This window comes from Plectropomus leopardus, chromosome 12, assembly GCF_008729295.1.
Source record: "Plectropomus leopardus isolate mb chromosome 12, YSFRI_Pleo_2.0, whole genome shotgun sequence".
Taxonomy (NCBI): Eukaryota; Metazoa; Chordata; class Actinopteri; order Perciformes; family Serranidae; genus Plectropomus; species Plectropomus leopardus.
In genome coordinates, this window is record NC_056474.1 from 17106435 (window position 1) to 17127077 (window position 20643).

Sequence of the window (20643 nt, forward strand, 5' to 3'; positions counted from 1 at the left end):
GGTACTATTATTACCCGCATCAATAGTTAAGGAGGGAGAAATGAAAGAAGGACACAACAGGGGGAGTAGCAAGAGAGCAGATAAATAGAGAATAGATAAGACAGAGAGAAAGAGAGATGAAATTAAATTATTTACAGTCATTGTGTTTCATTTCGATCACATCAATGTTTTTCTGAGGTATGGAATAGGCGCCCGTGTAGTGCTTGCAGTTGTAACGACACAGACCAGACACAGCGGGCTGGGGGGGGCGCATGGCGACGGAGCGGGCTGGCACCTGTTCTCTGATTATCATAAAGAGGCAAACGTCATTGGCACTCAGGATCCTATATTGTGACATTTGACCTCTGCGTTTGGCCACTAGAACAGAGCAGAACCCCCTCCCTCCCTCACTCACTCCCTACACTCGGGCAAGACACTTTTTTTAAAACATGGGTTGTGTCATCCCTGTTTGATTGTTCTCCTTTTGTAACCTGAAAATAACCTCTCAAGCGGCTACGGCCATGTCGCCATACAACGAGACGAAGAAACGAACATTCAAATGTGTATCAGAGGGTTTGTGGGTAATCATGTTTGTTAGATGTTTGCAGGGCTACACTTCTGCTTATATGGAGCATCGGCATCCTATTACACATCTGTACAGCAGCGTATTGCTGCCACGCCAGAAACAAATAAAATCAGTATCCTGTTCTAACAAGAAATGTTTCTTGATTTAACAGGAAACTCTTCTTGCTTGAACAAGAAACATTTCTTGTTTTAAAAAGATATTTTCATGTTCGAACAAGAAACATTTCTAGTTCTAACAAGAAACTTTTCGTGTTCTAGCTATTTTAAGACATTTTCTTGTTCTGACAAGATATTTTCATGTTCAAATAAGAACTTTTTCTTGTTCGAACAAGAAAACGCTTTTTAAGGTGACAATTTAACATTTTGTTATAATATAAATCTCATGTTTAAATGAGGAAACAGTGTTGGAGATCAGCTGAAGAAAATATCTTGCTAGAGCAAGAAACTTTTCTTGTTCTGCCAAAATACAGATTTTGATTTTTATTTTATTTTTTCTGACACGGCAGAAATATGCTTCCATGACACTACATTGTGTTGCTGTAAGCCTGCTGGAGACATGCGCTGCAGCTTCATGTTCAGATCACAGACTGTATATAAAGATAGATTTTATATTATATACAGTCTATGGGTCAGATGCTCTAAACGGGCAGCAGGTGGCACTGTTACTCTGAAGTGGAGCAGGCCGACTCACTGCAGAGGAATTACACTCAAGCAGCATGTGAACACTATGCACATGCACACGCACGGCTGCAGTGATGCAGAGGTGGTGTGTGTTTAGCGGGTCAAAGGACCTGCCAAGAGTGCTTCACAGCCACTTGAGTAGCAGTTGATCACGGCCCGGCAGACACACCGCTGTCTGATTTCTGGCTGATTTGTGAGGACCACCATGTGGCTGCTCAAGGTTTGCTGTCTTAAAGCTATCTGTTCCCTGTCAGGGGTGAATCTTTGGTGTGTTTACATCCTGACAACCAGCAGATGTTTCTAAAGCTCCCTTTTCAAGGCTTGACCCACCGTGTTTTTCAGAGTAGATGGATTTTCTTTGGTTTTTAGGTGGTTTTTTACTAAGAGCCACATGTGGTTGTTTGAGGGCAACTCTCTGAAAGCTACTGGATCTTTGGTTTTGAAGATTTGAAATGCACATTCAGATTTAAAAGAAAACACATGGAGCATCGAGGAGATCTGATTCATCTGCCCAGGTTGTCAGCACTCTGGGCAGATGAATCAGACGAGTGGTCTGGAGCTACACACCCTGTAGCTCTGCAGTGCTTCAGTGTAAAACATCCCCCCCTCCATCCTCCATGCGTGTGTTCAACCATCCATCCTGCCGCCGTCAGGCCTTAGAGAAAGTGGCTGCAGAGGAGGTGCCGGGTTGGATCGGTGAGGGGTTGTTGTTGTTTCCGTGAGGAGTGTGCGCGTGGCCATGTACCCCATGACTGTGTGACTCCTCTGTGTCCCAGCGGTCTGTACAGCGGCGGCGTGAGTTCATGAAGAAGTTGGAGACGGTGGAGAGCTCCAGGCCCAGCTGCTGAGAGATGGTGATCTGCATCTCCTTGGAGGGCCGGCGGTTCTCTCTGAAGATGGCTACCAAGGTGCGACGCTGCAGGTCGGTGAAGACCAGTCGCTGCTTCTTTGGCACCTGGTTGCGCTCTCGTCCTCTGTCCTCCTCCTTTCGTTTACATGCTGGAGAGAGGAAGGGAAGGGACAGAGGGGAGGAGGGGAGGACACAACAAAAGAAAGGAGTTTTATTGCCATCAAAATATTCTCAGGTCATTTAAATTTGCTGAATACAGACTTGGGTGGGAACAATTAATGCAAGATATGGCTACATGATAAAGGTGATGACTAAAAGGGAAATGCTAAAGAATTTAGGACTGAGGTAACATTTAAAATGGCTAAAAGAGACTGCTATGGAAGCCCATTTCCACCAGTGTGATTTTAAAAAAATGACCCTGTAAGTCATTATTTTGAAAAACTTTCTCAAAATGATTAGTATCTCAAAATAAGGAATAGGTTATCCCAAAATAATTATTTAGTATGTCAAAATAATGATTTAGTATCTCAAAATAATGGCATCTCTAAATAATGACATATATCTCAAAATAATAACTTACTTATTTCAAAATAATGCCCGTGTCTCCAAAAAAATATGACTTACTTATCTCAAAATAATGACTTACTTATCTCAAAATAACAACTGAATACCCTAAAATAATGAGGAAACTGTACTAACTCATTTTTTTACAGAGTTTCCCAGTACAATGACTTGCTGTTTTTTTCCATCACACTGGCAGAAATGGACTTCCATACAAATCAAATGGTGATAGCTAAGATTAAAAATGGATCAATGCAGGTGTTTGTGTGTATGCATGAATGTCTCTGTGTGTTACGAGTTGTAATATTTCAGCTGAATGTGTTGAGCTCACTGTTCAAATGTAAATTTGGAGTTGAAAGTAATAAATTACAAAGTAACACGTACATGTAACATAGGGAGGGTAACAGGAGGGTATGCAGGCTGCAAAAGAAGGAATGGAAAAGTGGAAAGGGAGAAAGGAAAGCAATGAGACAGTGAGTCGACATTGAAGAAAAAGACCAAATTCAAACATCTCTCCAACTTTCAGAGTCTAAAAGCAAAAAAAGCAAAAGCAAACTGATCACTTCCATAAGACCTTTTCTCCAGCCTAAATCAGTGCTTTCCAAGCAGAGAACAGACCACCCTTGGGATCCTTTAATGGCCATTACTGTGCCCTTTAAAATGTTGTATTTCATATATCATTGCTATTTGCCAAAGTACACTCAAAGTTTTTAGATTGATTTCTTACCTTCCTGGCAGCTTTTGTTTTCCATTTATTTCATTGAGGTATGACAATCAACTTGAGGAGATCTGAAACTTGTTTGACAGAAAAACGTTTTTAATGTTCTTGTCAACGTCAAATTGCATGTGGTAGCCTACTTTAGACTGGCAGTTTGGAAAACTCTTCCTGTTTGTGTATTCAAGAACACTCACAGGTCTCAGTTGTTAAACAGCTAGTTTTTGTACAGAAGAAAGTAATGTGTGTATTTGTTCTTATTTATATTATAGCTTGTAGATGCTAGTTATTAATTTTAGCCATTGTGTATCAACACCTAAATGCCCATCTATCCTTAAAGGAGTACCTTATCCTCAAATGACCATTTTTGTATCAGTTATTCACCCTGTATTACGTTGAATAAGTAAAGACATGCCTTCACAGTGAACAAAGAATCCAAAAATGGGAGAAAAAAAATCATAATGAAATGCAGTAAAAGGGTTCTGCGTCCACATGAAGTGAAACGTATCCATGCTGTCTTCAAAGCCAAACTCCATTGACAAAAACAATCATTTTACCTCAATGAACGTATAAGCAGCTTGTTTACCACCGACTTGATCGTTTAGGTTGTTAGTGTTATTTTGTGATTTTGGTCAATCCACACAAACCCTTTAAAACACCACTCACATAATAATGCTAAATAACTAACTGATCGACTCAGGGGTAGACCAGCAGCTCCCTTGTTCAGGGAGGTAAAATTACCATTTTTGTCAATGGAGTCTGGCTTTGAAGATAGCATTGAAAAATTTAACTTGCAGTTCAGTTCCCTGTCACAGAGGGCTGATTGGGAAGCACTGATTCGTCTGGCAAAATGGGACTAGAATTATAGCATATTGCACATCCTGCATGAGATATTGTAAATGGATGTTTTGATATAATTTTGCTTATGTTAAACCTGAAACGTGAGGAAAAACGTTTTCTTTATTAATTAACCATAATACAGGGTGAGTCATTAACACACAAATAATCATTTTATGGTAAAAGCATCCATTTAAATGCTATACAATTGATAATGTTTCGATATCTGCAGTGGACCATGACTATAACATTAAAAACAAACATTAATGAGCCTAATTGTTCATCTTAATGGATTCCTTATTTCAAGCAAGTTTCAAATCTCCACATGTTGATTTTTAAAGTGCAGTGAAATGAACTGAAACCAGGGGTGGCCTGGAGGATAGGAAATCAATCTATAAACTTACAGAAGGCTTGGAAAATGGTCATCAGTAATGTAAAGTGGGCTGCACGGTCAGTTTTTAGATAATGGGCCACAACGTGCAAAACCATCAGTAGGGGCCCTTTAATACAGTGGCTAATAATGGGATGGTGACGAGTTTGATAGTTATTATTCCATGTAAGCAGTTGGGGTTAATTTTATTCTCCTAGTCTAATGATTCCTGAGGTTATGGTGGATACATAGTCTTCTTTGCTGTTGGTCTGTGTGTCTTGCTGAAACTGGAGGAGCGTGATGTGAACTGCTGACAAAGAAGCGGCGTGCCGTGCCTGGATGCACCGTCAGTAGGCTCAGGCTGTAGCTGTGGAGACTGAAGGGAGTCTGTTCTGTTCTGCTGCCCTAAAAAGCTGCAATGATCGATTTTCCGCGGTTTTCTCCTGAACACGTGGTCCAGTAATCAGGGCTCCCTTCCCCACCCGATCGATCCCCATCGATCCGCGAGACCGAGGTGTGTGTGTGTGTGTGTGTGTGTGTGTGTGTGTGTGTGTGAGTGAGAGAGAGAGAGAGTGCGTGTGTGTGTGTGTGTGTGTGTGTGTGTGTGTGTGTGTGAGTGTGAGTGACTCGCGCGCGTGGCTCGCGCGTGTGTCTCGCGCGTGCACCGCCTCGCATTGGGGAGTAGGCTACAGCTCGGGAGCGCGCTCTGTGACAGACAGATTGAGAAGAAATTGTTTATCTGTGGAAGAACAAAGGAGATGTGGCGGAAAAGAGTGGCAGTCATCCAGTCTGAGAGCTCTGGAGGAGGACAAAGGAATGTCTCTCTAAAACGTCACTGATTATTTTCTATAATTTGGGGGGGCGTGCATGACATGTGGTGTGCGTAACAGCAAGAAAGTGAGGAATGATATTTATTCCAGTCTTGAGGTGTTTGTGCGTGTGAGAGGAGGAGGGAGAAAAACAAAGAGGGTGAGTGGAAAAAAGGATGGCTGCAGTGTGGAGGTGGTGTATGCAAATGATTGATGACTTTACAGCAGGTTTAGACAACAGCAGTAAACAGATTTGACTGTGAGGAGGGGGATCAATATAAATGTGCACATGTGTATGCATGCCTGTGTGTGAGCGTGCATGTGTTTGAATTGCCATTGTTCATGCTTTGCTACTGCAAGCAAAGCATAATTAAAATATTTTCCTGAGCAGAGTATATGTTTAGAGCCTCCACAGATAACCCCCCGGACTTCTTCAACTGTTTCCCTCTTGTTGTTTTTCTCAATTGTTTTAATTTGCCCTCAGATTGATAGCCCCCATATTGATTGATCCGCACTTCAGAACCATTTCATGGAACGTTTATTCAATTGGTTCAGGCCCAGCCATGCCAGAATCTCCTCGCGGCTCTCTAAGTGCTGTCTCAAACCAAACTCAATACTCCCTAATGTAATGACTGAATGCTAGTGCTAATATAGTGATAATTTAATATGTAATGCCTGTTTTCCAACAACTTGTGCTACCGGCCATTTTACAATGCCAACACCACTCTGGTTCTCCTCCATCAGCTCGACTCTGCGGCTCCACGTCCTGCAGTTCAACACATCCTGACACTGTCAAATCTGGCAAGTTGATCTTATTTAAATTAATCCTGGAAACTGAAAAAGGAGAGTTAATTTCACTATAAATCTCAATTTATGTTTGCTTTATATCCAAGTGTTATGTTTACTTGAAATTCAGCTGTATTTCCTTAATTATGTGAAGTTGCTAAAAATGACAAGTTATCAGTCTTTCTGAGTTTGTGGAATTTGTGAAGCTCCCTTGTTCTATGTGTTAGAAACTTCAGTAAATCAAGTTAGTTTGACTTAACATGACAATGATCAAGGTAGGAGATCTGCAAGTTCTGTTTCCTTCACATAATGAAAAATATTTGACTAGGGTTGACTAGTATGCAACCAGCAGCATGCAGATATATAGCACAGTATACTTTGTTTACTGAAGTTGCTAAAACTTAGAAAGACTGATTTAAGTAAACTTGTCATTTTCAACTTGCAACAGCTTCACAAAATTAGTAAATATCACTAAATTTTAAATCAGATATAAAGTTAACATAAATTAAGAGTAATAGTTATATTTACTTATATTATTAAGGCAGTCAGTTTCCTAGATTTTTTAGAAAGTAAAATCAACTTGTCAGATTTTACAGTGAACCAAGTGAAACCAAAGAGGCCTGGTCAATACATATTTCAGATAATCAATAGATCCATCTCGAATGAGACCCCTGAACATCCCCTCTCCACAGCAATGAATAGGACCACAGGGAAGGTTAAGAGGAAGCTGCTCATTAAAACGACCTCTCTCGAGATGAGAACCACAGTGTCGTAGGCTATCTTTAGTCGCCTCATTACCAAATAGGCTTTTCTGAAGAGACAAGCGGTGACGCTTGGCAATCTCAAGTGGCACTTGCTTGTGTCGTCTGTTTCATATGTCCTGGTGTCAATGAAGTTAAAGGTACTCTGCTTAATCTCAACCTCTTGCTGATCCAAAGATTAAATTGCTGGATGTGCAGCATGTTAAGTTGTACTCGTGCCTCCTCTAAGAGCTGCTCCGATTTATCACTTAAGTGGACGCCGTTTCTACTTTGCCTTCCACTGTCTATAAGACTGCACTTAAACATGAAGATGGGAAGAGCAGTAGGTGGATGGTTGACTTTTGTCTGTTATATTGAAGTTCATGTGATCCACGGTTAAAAGCTACAGCCAAGAGCGAGCTGGTTGGGAACAATCGCTGGACTAGACAACATTCATTGTCAGTTTTGGTAAAGATCTCCTTCCAAATTTGTTTTAACATTTATAAAAAATGTTTAATGTGTTTTTTCGACAAACACATACAATTATCACATTTTTAAAAAATCTGAAAATTACATCTTCTTCAAAGAAAAATCCAGAATCTATGAATATGCAAGTATTTTTATTTTCAAAAGTTGAACTACTAGACACAGGTTGTCTCCTACACTGAAAAACAGGGGCGGAGACAGACATTTTTTAGGCCTGGGGGGGTCTATGGGCAAAAGCTCCCCCATAATAGACTGCCTAAAAATCTGTACCTCATCAGAGAATAATATGATAGTTGCAAAGTTGAATAAATTTAAGAAGACAAGTTGAGGTAATTTTGAAATAATTAAACTTGTCTTCTCAAATTCAGTCGACTTAATCATTTAAGGCAGCTTGGACACTAACTTTAAGAGTCATTAAAAGTTATTCCAACAATGAACCCACACACCCCCGCCCTTCTCATCGGAGGTTGAGGAATAATAACAGATATGACAACCACATAACAACACATATCAGTTAATGATAAGAATAATGACTGATGTAAGTTAGAGTAAAATAGGGAGAAAAGAAAAGGAACAGTGTGGGATAAGGACAATTAAAATGAAATAAATAACAATCAATGAATTCAGATCAAATAAAAAATTAAGAAAGAGGAAAGTCTATACGTATGGGTCGCTGTAGTGTCCAGTAAGCTGATTTTTCAAAGTTCTACCAGAGTTGAGGCTTCAGCCGTTATATGTCACACTAATTTTTTTTTAAATTAAAACAAATAACTTATTTTTTACAGTGAAAACATTTGAGGTTGCAGCCCCAGAAGCCCCCCTCTTGCTCTGCCCCTGCTGTAAAGTTAACTTTAACATTAGGTGGACTGGAGTCTACTTACATTTATAGAAATTATACATAGACCCATGATTGGCTCAGGTGAACACAGACAGACTTTCCCCCTTCAGCAGATGATGGAGGAAAGTTTTCAACATGCATCTTATTGCACAGTGAGGCTCAAACATCCAAGTGAAGTTTAATGAGTGAAAGGGGACTTAAATATCCTTAATCAAAAAATATAATAAACACAATAGATTATAGGTGTCACGGGCTGAATGACATTGACTCCAGGCTGCAGTCAGCAGTGGGATTTGATCTGAAGACACCCTGCCTGGAGTGTTTTGAAATGTTGAATGTGTAGGAGTAACATGAGATCCTGGGATGGCAGCTACGCCCTCAAGGTATCACAGTGCCATTAAACAGAGATGAAAGCCAATAAGTGGATGTGAGTCACATTTAAAAGGCCAATATATCTATCTATATCCTGTGATGTGGTGAAATGAAAAAGCAGGTTTGATATGACTGTTATCCTCAAAAGGCAGAGAGCCAAAATAAAGAAATAAATCAAAAATGTTATGTGAGTCTTTACTTAGGTGTGTGTGTGTGTGTGTGTGTGTGTGTGTGTGTGTGTGTGTGTGTGTGTGTGTGTGTGTGTGTGGATGGGGTATGAGGGAGAGAGGGGGGGGGGGGGCAGACGGTGAACTAACCGCACCGTGCTGCTGCTAGTCGACGGCTGGACGGACGGATGAGACCGGGCTTTGTGTCCGGTGAGACGGGCCCTCTCCCGCCCTGGACGGACTACTGCAGGCGAGAAACAGTTTGACGTCAATCACTCTCTTTCACACCTCTCAGATGTACGGTTATTGATTATATTGATCATATTATAGGCCTATTCATTGCTGGGAAAAGGAAAACGCCATCAACCCCATCACCCGCATGAACACACAGCAGCGGTGAAACCAAACCGTCTTTAAAAAATACTCCCCATTGATCGGGATCGGATTATTTGAAAGCTTTCGTTTATTTGTCGATGTAAAGCCGGTGTTGTCCTGTTGAAACGAGTGATCGGCAGCTTTACAGCCTATCAGATATCGGCTCGTAGTCTATAAACCGTGTTTAATGCCTCTCCTTTTTTTCCTTAAATGGTGTACTTTATTTACTCCAAATCAGCTCGGAATAAATTGGCCAATTGAACCCAGACAGCAGGGGCTTCAAACATTTACTGCTGATTTTAAATGCGGTGAAAGTGAAATAATTCAGCGACTTCTCGGTGCAAACAAAACTACGCTGAGGGGAAAGTTGAAAAAGATGTTTACAGCGTTCAGAAATATTTTCAGAAGCGCAGAAACATTATTAGAAGGCTATTGTGAAATAAATTATAGGGGCCTAGTATTTATTAGTGATGATGATTGGCTTAAATTTGGCGTTTTTGTTTTTGGAAACGGTGTTTTACTGGTGCCTTAAACACGGTCTCGTTAATTGTTTTATTTTTTTAATTTATTTTTATATTTTATCATCGGAATATGTACAAGTTCAGCTTTTAATCTGATGAGAACCGGACCATTGTTTTGCCACAAATATTGAGAAATGTGCGGCCTGTTATATTGTATTGTTTGTTTGTGTGTGTGTGTGTGTGTGTGTGTGTGTGTGTGTGTGTGTGTGTGTTTCAAATGATTTTAAGAAGTTTGTGAAATTTTAAACAAAACGTTTTTCTAAATGTGTAGGCCTACTAGAAAATAAATATTTTAAATACAGACTAAATTGAATCTCGGTTTTAAAAAATGTTGGAGTTTAATCGCAAATTAATGTTAGCCGATGTTTGTGTCTGTCTTTTCCTGCCATTATAAATTTATAGATTAAAAAAAAGGCTTAATGAAAAATCATATAGGACTAAAACCAATAAGATCTCGCTCAAAAAGGCTTTCCTCATAAGATACCCATTGCACACACGCATTTGCACACACACACAAACAGCTAGTCTAATGTAAAAACTTGTCTCTGTGTGATGCATTGCACCTTGGGGACAATAAAGTTAAAAGTTGTCATTTAATGCCAACTAATCGAACAAATAGGTGCTTTAAAAGTTTAATTTGCACTTAAAGAAGAATTATGCTGCCGTGTGACATCAGGAGGCCTTTTCCAAACTGACACGAGGCAATTAATAAAGGTTTACCAAAGTAAAGTAAGACTGTGCTCCAAGTCACTAAATTACTTAGGAGCTAAGATTAAAAGATGCATTAATCAGTTGTCACCGTTGTCTGCCTGACTGTAGCCTATCGTTATCATTAATATTTAATTCTTATTCACCTGAAAATGACCGTTTTACTCAGCGCGTTTCCTTGAATTCATGAAAAAAAATGAACTGAATATCCTAAAAGTCAAGCATTCCTCATGAACTGAAATAAACGGGGACCTTTTTTAAAAACAGGAAAAAAATCTGTCATCTATCAAAACATCCGTTTACAAACTCTCAAGCCAACTCCTGCCTCAAAATCTCACTTCTAATCTCACTGCAATTTAGCTCAAACATTACGATTTAAAACACACCCGTCCCAGCAGTCTCATTTAAAAAACACCTGTACCAGCACTCTTTTTTTTTTTTTTTTTTTTTTTTTTTGCTCATTTAAAACACACCTGTACCAGCAGTCTCATTTAAAACACACCTGTACCAGCAGTCTCATGCCAAGTAGCCTGCTTGGGCACGCGCGTGCGTTTGAACTGTACTTAAGGGGAGTTGATGCGCATGCGCGTGCTCGTGCACGCTCAGGGCGCGCTGCTCAACGCGGAAGTGTTTTATGTTGTAATGTTTTAGCAAAAATGCACGTGTTTAGGAAGTACTGAGAACACGGCTGGATACGCGAGATTTAGATAACACTGCGGGAGTTGTGTGAGAGTTCGCGCACAGGTGTTTTGATATGCTTTTGCTGTTGTAAATCACGGACCCTTTTTACTTCAAGAATTTGCCTTTTTTGGATTCTTCCTTCACTGTGGAGGCACTCTTCACAAATTCAGCGTAGCACGCGGTGAGTAATTGATATAATAATACACTGGTCATTTTTCAGCTGAATTGACGCAGTTTATACTCACAAACAGGGTAAGTGGAGGGTAATGATATTTCTACCACAAGGCCTCATTGCAGACATCATTTTTAAACAAAATGTTGCAGCCCTGCATTATTGGGGAAGTTAAATTAATGAGATATTATTGATTAGAATGAGGTCATAACTGCCACCATCTAATGTCATCAGTTGTATGTCATGAAAAGTCATTTCAAATATTTGACTTGTGGTTGTTTCTCAGTTTGCATTAAGTTCTATAGGCCTGCAGCTTTTTCTACACTGTTCTATAGTGTAACATTTTCTGGGCACATTCACTCTCATTCAAACTGAGTGTCAAAATATTTCACTCCAGTGTGCCAAAATTAGTCTGTCTGTTACAGACAGAGATGACCAGAGAGCAGAAATGAAATAAGGGTGGAAGGCAAAGGATCTGCTTTGCTGATGCTGGTACACAGCCAGGAGAGAGAGGGAGAGAGGAGAGAGGAGAGAGGAGGGAGGGGGGGCAGAGGAGAGGAAATCAATACCGATTCAGAGTGAGTCAGATAAGCCTGAACAATGTATAGTGCAGACACACTCTATAACCCAGTCACACACACACACACACATGTGGAAGCACTCACACAAATACACACACACACACTCTCACGCACACACACGCAGAGTGAAATGTGCTTGCATGCCTCCATAAAGGCGCATTACAAACCCCATAAAGCATTGCAACCTTTAAAATCAAATGACATCACAACCTTGGATTGCTTTGAGGATTCGCTGACATGAGCAGAAAGCACTCATTACAACGACTCGATGGGCAACTGGACGCTCTGATGCTCTTTGTCTACTGCGAGATGCTCTAAAGCTCTGATCTTTTTATGATTGTGTTCAAACACCAGATTTCACCACCAATATTGCAGCTGTTTTGTCAGAGAGGCCTCTCTCCTGCAGCCTCTTATGTGTGTTTTTCAGCGCTGGAAGTCTACACCATCCTGGTTGGTGTCAGATTTGGGCTTTTGATATTTCACAGGATGTTTTGGGGTGTAAACAGCATTCTTCAAAACCACTTACACACCCTCTGCTGTGGTGTTTAGGCGTGTGGTCCTCAGCTGTTAACCACAGATTTGACTTTGCTTACCTAGAAGATGCTGTTACAAGCGCTAACACCACCGCTCTCTGCCTCTCTTTCTTCCCCTCTCCCCTCCGTCTCCCTTATACTTATCAATTATTAAGGTCGGTATTGATCCTTTCACTACCCTGCCTCTATCTGGCTGTTCACACAAAGCCCAAACCTGCCTGCCCTCACTCAATCAATGGCATCTCCCAGCTCTTTTTCCACATGTCAGTTTTTGCTTTTCTCGCTTTTGCACTTAAGCCGGGTCCGAATCAAGTTTTGCGCATCCCAATTTGCTCCATTTGGGTTCTTCAGAAAACATAAGCAGACTGATATTAATCTTTCATGCCACAGGCACATTTGATGGGCATTAAAAGATGGGCCTGGTAAGAGAGGCAGGCAGGGAGAGTGGAAAATGCCTGTGTGCATTGTTTGACTTTATGAAACAGCTCTCATTCATCCTCGTCCTCCAGAGTCCAGTCAATGATTATTTTTTTTTGTTTTTTTGTTTTGTTTTTGTTCTGTGGCGCCGATCTCCTGAAGCCAAACAACCTGCCTGCCTGTTGCCAGGTTAACCAGTAAAAGATTAGCGATATTATTGTCATAGGCTGCAGAGAGGGAGAGAGAGACAGAGAGAGAAAACAGGGAGAGCACCAGGGAGTGGGAGAGAAGGGGGTTGGGAAGGGGAAACGGCCTTATTGATCTCCTATGTGCAAAGCCAGGCAAACACTGAAAGGACAGAGCTACACTATTAATGACACTCACAGCCTCAGCTACTAATCCTCATCTATCCATCTATCTATCTATCTATCTATCTATCTATCTATCTATCTATCTATCTATCTTGAGCAATTTGGGGGTCCTCCAATAGCAAATTTTGAGTGACAAACACTTACTATCCTTCATTCAGATGATTTTTTATGTACCAAATTGGTCTTAAAAACTTAAGTCCTGTTTTAATTTCAGGGGAATAAATGCACACGTTGTAAATACTAAAGGGGACATGACACCTGTATCCCCTCCGAAATCTACACTTATGTGTGTATGTATGCATGTATCTACCTACCCAAGTGTGTAGTTTTCATTTCCACATTTGCGGGGGCTCAGATGAACTTTTTCAGCATCAAACACTTAAATTCCTGCATTCTGTTAAATTTTTTAGCACCAAGGTTGATCTTTTCTGCATTTAAATCACTTTTAACTACTTCTTTCATGTTAAAAATACCGACTGGGATATTTCTCCTGCATCCCCCCAAAATCTATCTATCTACTTTTTTGATAAGTTATCAAAAAACAAATTCAAACCCCTCTGATTCAGCTGATAGTGAATACCTTATATAAGCACTGTATTTGATGTTAATTGTTTATGTAAAGACGCTGTAGTGATTCTGCCAAATCTAATGTTATCACAAAGGTGTGGGCTGTTTCAAGCACAGCATCAAACACTTAACTTCTTGCATTCTGGTTTATTTTAATGGGTTAGGTTATGGTTAGGTTAGTTTTAGGGTTTTAATGCATCCTTTTTGCCTCGTATGCATCATTGATGGCATAAACGTCTCTAATTTTGTCAAAACATAAGTTCTCTGCTACTTTTAGGTTTTCATCTATCCATCTATCCCCCGATTAAAGTCAAAAACTACTAAACGATCAAACTACCAAGAAAAGTGGATACTTTTGGCACTCATTCAAGTCTTATCTCTTAAGTAAAAACACTGTAGTTGTTCTACTAAAACTATTGTCACGAGGACATGTTTTGTTTTAGTGTTGGCGTGGGGCAAATTTGGGGGGAATGAGGGGTTTTGCATTTTGGAAACAAACAAAAGTCTTCTGTTAATGTCATGTTTTTTAAGTGCAGGGTACAAATGCACAAATATTGAAGGGGATGTGTCCCCTGCATCCCCATGTGATATCAGCATCTGTGTATCTACTTATTCTGTTGATCAATTAAAAAAAAGCACGTTAAAACCCCTCTGATTCAACAGAGCAGAGTGGATAATTTTATAGGCACTGCTTCTCTTGTAAAAACATAGTGATTCCGCTTAAACTAACGTTGTCATCCATAAACTGTGGTGGATTGCAATATCCAAAGGAAATCAAACTGTGGTGCATTTTATTGAAATATGAAAACTGAATATATTGAAAACAACAGTGGCAAAAACACATGGAGTGCTATTTACAGGCAACACAAGGCAGGATTCACCCCTTGTGTTTTCCAGTATCAAAACTCTATATGCTCTATATATTCTTGTCTATAGGCTACTGGTCCCTGTTAGCAATCCCCATCCCAGATGCAATCAATATTTCATCTGAACAGTTTAAGCTTATGGTTGCCTTCAAATAGATTTGGGGTTCATATGTTGGGTTGGAGGTAGACTTTAAATGGTGTAAGCCATGTTTTTTGTCAAATATTTTTTAATATGTGATTGTTTAAATTGTGTCCTGCGTTTTTTAATCAATTGAAATCATGATGAAACTCATGATATTTTGCTTATCTGACCTCACTGTGTGTGCGTGTGTCTGTCTGTCCTGCAACACACCAGCGATCACACACCTGTCTGAAGATCTAAATTTAGAGCTTTTACTACAGCGTAGCCTACTAAATGCAAAGCCGGAGAGACCGTGCGGTTATTGCGTCTTTCAGCTCCGATACGAGTATTGATCCGTGTGCCACATTTAAAAGGGAGAGTGGGAACTGGCGTATTGATCAGGCAGCCTGGGGTCACCCCGCTTCTCCCGCGCAACTAGATGGCCCAGTAACCCCAGCACCACCACCGCTGTGTGTTAATAGTCGGCCACAGAGAGAGGGAAAGAGGGGGAAAAGGCGTCAGCGGGGGAGGGCAACTGTTTCGAGGTTTATTGTGAATCAATGGCGATTTGATATGTGCCGATCAAAAATATAGACCTGCGAATTTAGTCTTAACGCGCATGTAAACCTGCCCAAAACAACCAGTAAGACCTTTATTGTGATAGAGAGATAAATTCACTACAATTAGACGTTTCTCTTTCTATAGGGTGAAGTCAGGTAATGTGGGACACTTTTTGGTTTATTACCAAGCAAATTAGGCTACTTAAAACTGTGAATACTTGTTTTATTCTCTGCTATATTTCTGTAAAGAAAATATGATGATAAGTTAAATAATTTGGAAACTTAGTACCTTCAAACACATGGAGAACCCCAGCCTTCAATGGCGTGTTCAGGTAAAATGGGACAGCTAGTGAGGTTATGGGGACAGTCATATTTGGGTTTTTTTAAATTTATTTATTTATTTTAGTTAAGTCCCTTTATTAGTTCAGTCATTAATTTAATCATCGATGTAACATGTGATTAGTCATTAAAAAAGATTGTCCAGCTTTTCTGCCATGCTCACCCTGTACTTTTACTGCCTGTTTCCTTTGTTCCATATTATCTACAGTGGACATATTTGCACACATGCATGTGAGTCACAATTACTGCTAATTCTGGAGTATTGTGGCTGACATGGACTCACTGCATCGTTTTTGATATTTAAAAATGACCAAATTACAAAAAAATGTCTGTAATATTATATATTGTGGTAAACAATCCCATAAGTTGTGGTCTTATGCATCCCAGTAGCCTAAAAATATGCTAGTTTCACTGCAGAAAATGTCCCATGTTACCTGCATTTTTTGTCCCACTTTACCTGAATGCATTATGCACTAATTCAAAACCATCTCTCATAAAAAGTAAAGTTTATGGTGAAAATATTTTGATTAAAGACATACAGTTAAATCACTTTTGTAGTTATACTTTTATTGTTTTAGTTTCAGTGTTACCATCATGAGATCATCAAAAAGCCACATGGTTTTCATTGGAAGTTCTGGGACCAGTGGATTTTTGAATGTTTGGTGAGCCCATGCTGGTCATCTCAGATCAATAAAACTGATTGTTTTGTACAAAGTAACAATGCACTAACATGTTTGGTGACTGGCTGCTAATATTTAAAGAGCCACAGTTGTAAAACTTTATTTGTCCCATTTTACCTGAATGTATTACATACGCACTCAACCCTGTAAGGTGTGTAGTGTAAGGTGAACATATTTTGATTAGTCAAACAAGTACTATCATGCAGCATCCTTAAACCATTTTGTCGTTATAGGCTGCCTTTATTGTTTTGGTGAGTGTTGCCAACATGAGATACATGCCGTATGGCTTTTCTTGGCACTTTTGTGACAAGTGGATTTTTGAATGGTTGGTGAGCCCATACTACTCGTATCAATAAAAAATTATTGTTTTATGTGAAGCACATTTGTAGCAACAATGCAGTGTTTGGTGACTGGCTGCTGGTATTTTAAGAGCCAAAAAAACCCCCATTTTTGTCCCATTTTACTTGACTTCAACCTAGAGCTCTAAATCCACTACAAACAGACTTTTCTCTCTCTTTAAACATTTGTCTCAGGTTTTAGGAGACAAAGATAAAGTTAATTTTCGTGTTAAGGCGCTGTGCCTCCGCGCGCTTTGTTTTGAGCTGTCCGTGGTGCTGAATCTGTCAGCCGGCGCAGGTTTTATGTGTCTGTTAATAATTTGCAGAATATCGGTGGATGTTGACCGGGCTCTCACTCCAGATTGATCCGCTTTAATGTGAGATAATAATGCTGAAAGGACGGTTTCTTACCGGCCAGCCGGAGAGCAGACATACGCTGAAACTCAGGCTCCTGCAGCCACTTCCACATCCTCCTGAAGGTCTCCCGGCCTGACTTGAGCTTACTCCAGGGTTTGGGGTTCCGCAGCAGGTCTGAGAGGGTCCCCTGCGACCGGCTCAAGATCCTCTGGGCGAATATGGCCTGCGGGATGGAGTACCGCTTTAACTCGGCCGTTATCCGCTGAGCCACTTCCTTTGTGTTTATCTCCTCCGCCTGCATGCCCGACCCTGCTACTCCCTGCCCGGCCCCGTGTCCGTGCCTCTCCCGGTCCAGCATCACCGCGCCGTTGGCCTGGGAATGGAGGTGACTGTGCGGGTGGTGGTGCATGCCGTTCAGATTGGACATCATACCGTGCCCCCCTAAACTCCTCGCCAGGTGCTCTTGGTCACTTCGGGACAACATAGAGGCGTGAGACTCGAACCCTGACACCGGAGAGAGCATCTTGGCGTCGGTGGAAAGGTGCGCGCTCGGACCGTAGGCTGACAGCGGCTGCTGGGAGTTGTGCAAAGAGCCCAGACCGCTGGACAGCGGCGACAGCGACCCGTGACCCATCCCGGACATCTCTTTGGGGTAGTGACTGTACAGATTGCCCATTGAGGCGAGCCCCCGGTGGTCGTCCCGCATCAGCGTGAAGCTGCCGCTGACGTTCCCGGCGGAGAGTCGCTGATGGGCGGCAGCGTGGTGGTGTGAGTGCGGGTGGTGAAACTTATCCGAGACGGTGGATATCGGAGGTAGATGCTGCAGGGGGGTCAGGGTGGTGTACGTGTTGCTAAGGCTCATCCCGGTGTCGCACATGCTGATGGACGGGTGCAGGTGTCCGGACAGCGACGGGTCTGTCCGGTAGTCGCCGCCGGAGCCCTCCAGGAGCGAGGCCATGCCGGACACCATGGCTGACCGCGCGCCGGGAGCGTGTGAGACTAGGTTTCGGGGAGCGGAGCTCGGGGACGTCGACGGCCGCGCGTGCGGAGAGCTCATGAGGTCTCCCGCCTGGGAGTGCGAGGAGACGCTGTGAAGGTTCTCCATGGTGAGCTCCATAGCTGAAAGGATATATGTTCCCCTGTCCCACCCTCCCCACCCTCTCCCCCTGTCTCTCGCTCCTGTCTCTCACGCTCACTCAGGGACGCGCGCTCTCTTTTGCCCCCTTAGCCCTCCTGGAGCGATAAAATTACCAAATTTGAATGCCAATCCATTGATTAAAAGTGCCCGATCAATCCAGTGAGGTGTAGATAAGTTCTGATGTTCCGAGAAAGCTGCAGAGCCCGGCGTTTCCGCGGCGCTGGGCGCTTTATGCCTTCATGTGGATGTGAGCTCTCCAGGGCGATATCTCATCTCTGGTCCAACAGCGCTTCCACTAAGAGCAGGCTGAGCCGCGTGTCAGACAGATGGGAGCGCGCCTCTGTGTATTTCAAATGTGGGGCGGGTACTAGCAGAGTTTATTTCATTTCATTTCATGTATTTAGCTCAAGAGCAAATCACATGCTATGGAGCATAAACATTACAAAAATGACACAACAGTGGCACGCGACATGGCCCAAGTACACTGTAAAATTGATTTTACTTTTTTTTTTTTAAAACGATTGCCTTGAAAATGTATCTAAATATAACTATTACTCTTATTTTATGTTTACTTTAGGCTATATGTAATTGTAATGTTTACTTAAAATGTAGGTATATTTACTTAATTTTGTGACGTTTTTGAATCTTAAAGAATAAGGTGTTTGCAGCTTTAGTAAACCAGGTTTACTGTAGCTATTCTGCTAGTTGCAAACTATAGTCACTCATATTTCTTAAACATGTTAACAAAACAGAACTGGCTGATTAACTTCATCATCTTTATTTTTTTGCTGATAGTTAAGTCAAGTTAAGTCAGACTAACTTGGTTTACTGAAGTTGTTAACAGTTAGGAAGAACGAGGTAATTTCACTTGTCATTTTTAAGTTGCAACAATTTCACAAAATTAGGTAAATATTTTAAGTAAACTTAACATTTAGATATAAAGTAAACATAAATTAAGATTAACAGTTACATTTAGGCTACTTTAACAAGGTTATCTGTTTCCAAGATGATTTTAAGTAAGATCAACTTGTCAGATTTTACAGTGAATGTTACTTAACCAAAGGCCATTCTTTAAAAAAACACCCATAACTTTTGGTCCATCTGACTGTAATAACAAAATTAACTAAAGGTGGGCGGTTTAAATAATACTTTGACAAATACCTTTGTAAGCTTACACTCTGACTTTCAAGAATTCTGCTGTTTACCCAAAAGTACAAATAGCCCTCGTGTACTTTTTGTTTTCATGTAACAGATACTTTTCCAGTTCAAACTCTTATTTAGATTCTGCATATATACCGCATGATGTCATGCTTTTGAGCTCACTCCTGCATAAACGGATCTACCTCATAGTCTTCCTCACAGACGCGTCTGGTGAAAATGTCTCACAGCGGATACATTATCTACACTTTGAATGATCGTGTCGACAATTCAGTGTTCCGCAGTTTTAAATATTTCTCTTGAGATTACTCGGAAGTTTGCATGCGGGCGTGTGCATGCGTGTGGCTCACGTGTACCTGAACACACATGACGATCACAGGACAAGTGATGGTCTGACGTGGAGTAAAATACAGTCAGTATCAGTTTCCGGACGCAGGAGTTCCTTACAGATAAACTTTGTTTTCCCACGGACTGTATGGTTTTGCATTCATGCGCTTAGTGATAAACCTGATCGAAGTATTGATTGACAGAGATTAATGACGTGGCGCGGGCTGGGAGGGGGCTGGCAGGGGGTGAAGGAGGTCACAAAGTGAGTTAGGATCCCAACGCTGCAGACCAATGAGAGGACAGCTGGTTTGGTTTGTGCGAAGTTCACCAAGTCCAGAGATGAAGTTCAGTGTGGGGCTTTATCTGCTCAACAATTGTCTACGTACTAAATAATATCGTGGTAATTGTATTTGTTCCATGACACACTAAAATAGCCAAAGCCCAAAGGAAAGTGGCCTTTAACCTTAACAAAGAGGTCGGTTTTTAAATTGTAAAGAATTTATAACAGTGAAGGGTGTATTTTAAAATAAACAAATGAATTAATTAAACATAAATATCCCCTTGACTTGTGATACAGATTGGCAGTGGTGTAGTGAGGTGAGTATACTAGATGGGCAGGTTACAAAGGAGGAAGTGGGTCCTCTCCTATATAATCCAGTGACTTTTTTGTTTGGCTGATAGGTGGGTAAACTGTAAACAGCCAGAAAAAAGAGGTGGGTGGGTATACCCCCTGTATACGTGCATATACCCTCGAGTACACAACAGATGGATAACTTGAGATTTTATGTGAAATCAATCATTTGGATCAAAAATGTAGGAGCATAAAATGCAAAGAACTTTTTAACTATAATATGTCCCAATATAGTAATAATTGTAGTAATTAAAATAATAACGATAAATATAATATTAACACCAACGATAATAATAATAATAATAATAATAATATAATAATAACAATAATGTGTTTTTTTCATTTGTATCATGTACTGTATATTAAACATTAGTTTGCATTTATTTTGCAGACAGTGTTTTAACTGCTTACTAACTAACAGAAATA

General features: G+C 40.9%; 1 protein-coding gene across 1 annotated transcript; it reads right to left on the minus strand.

Annotated features, from left to right (window-relative positions):
• Positions 1–1894: 1894 nt before the first annotated feature.
• On the minus strand, positions 1895–18080 carry onecut3b (one cut homeobox 3b). Its single transcript, XM_042498395.1, has 2 exons — positions 17018–18080; positions 1895–2244 (listed from the first exon to the last, which is right to left on the minus strand). Exons 1-2 carry the CDS (start codon positions 18078–18080, stop codon positions 1895–1897), a joined length of 1413 nt encoding a protein of 470 aa, XP_042354329.1.
• Positions 18081–20643: the final 2563 nt, after the last annotated feature.

Coding starts and splice junctions, on each gene's coding strand:
- onecut3b (XM_042498395.1), bottom strand. CDS start 18,080: ATGGAGCTCACCATGGAGAACCTTCACAGCGTCTCCTCGCACTCCCAG. Junction 2,245..17,017: donor GTCTGCTCTCCGGCTGGCCG/GTAAGAAACCGT, acceptor TCCTCTCTCCAG/CATGTAAACGAAAGGAGGAG.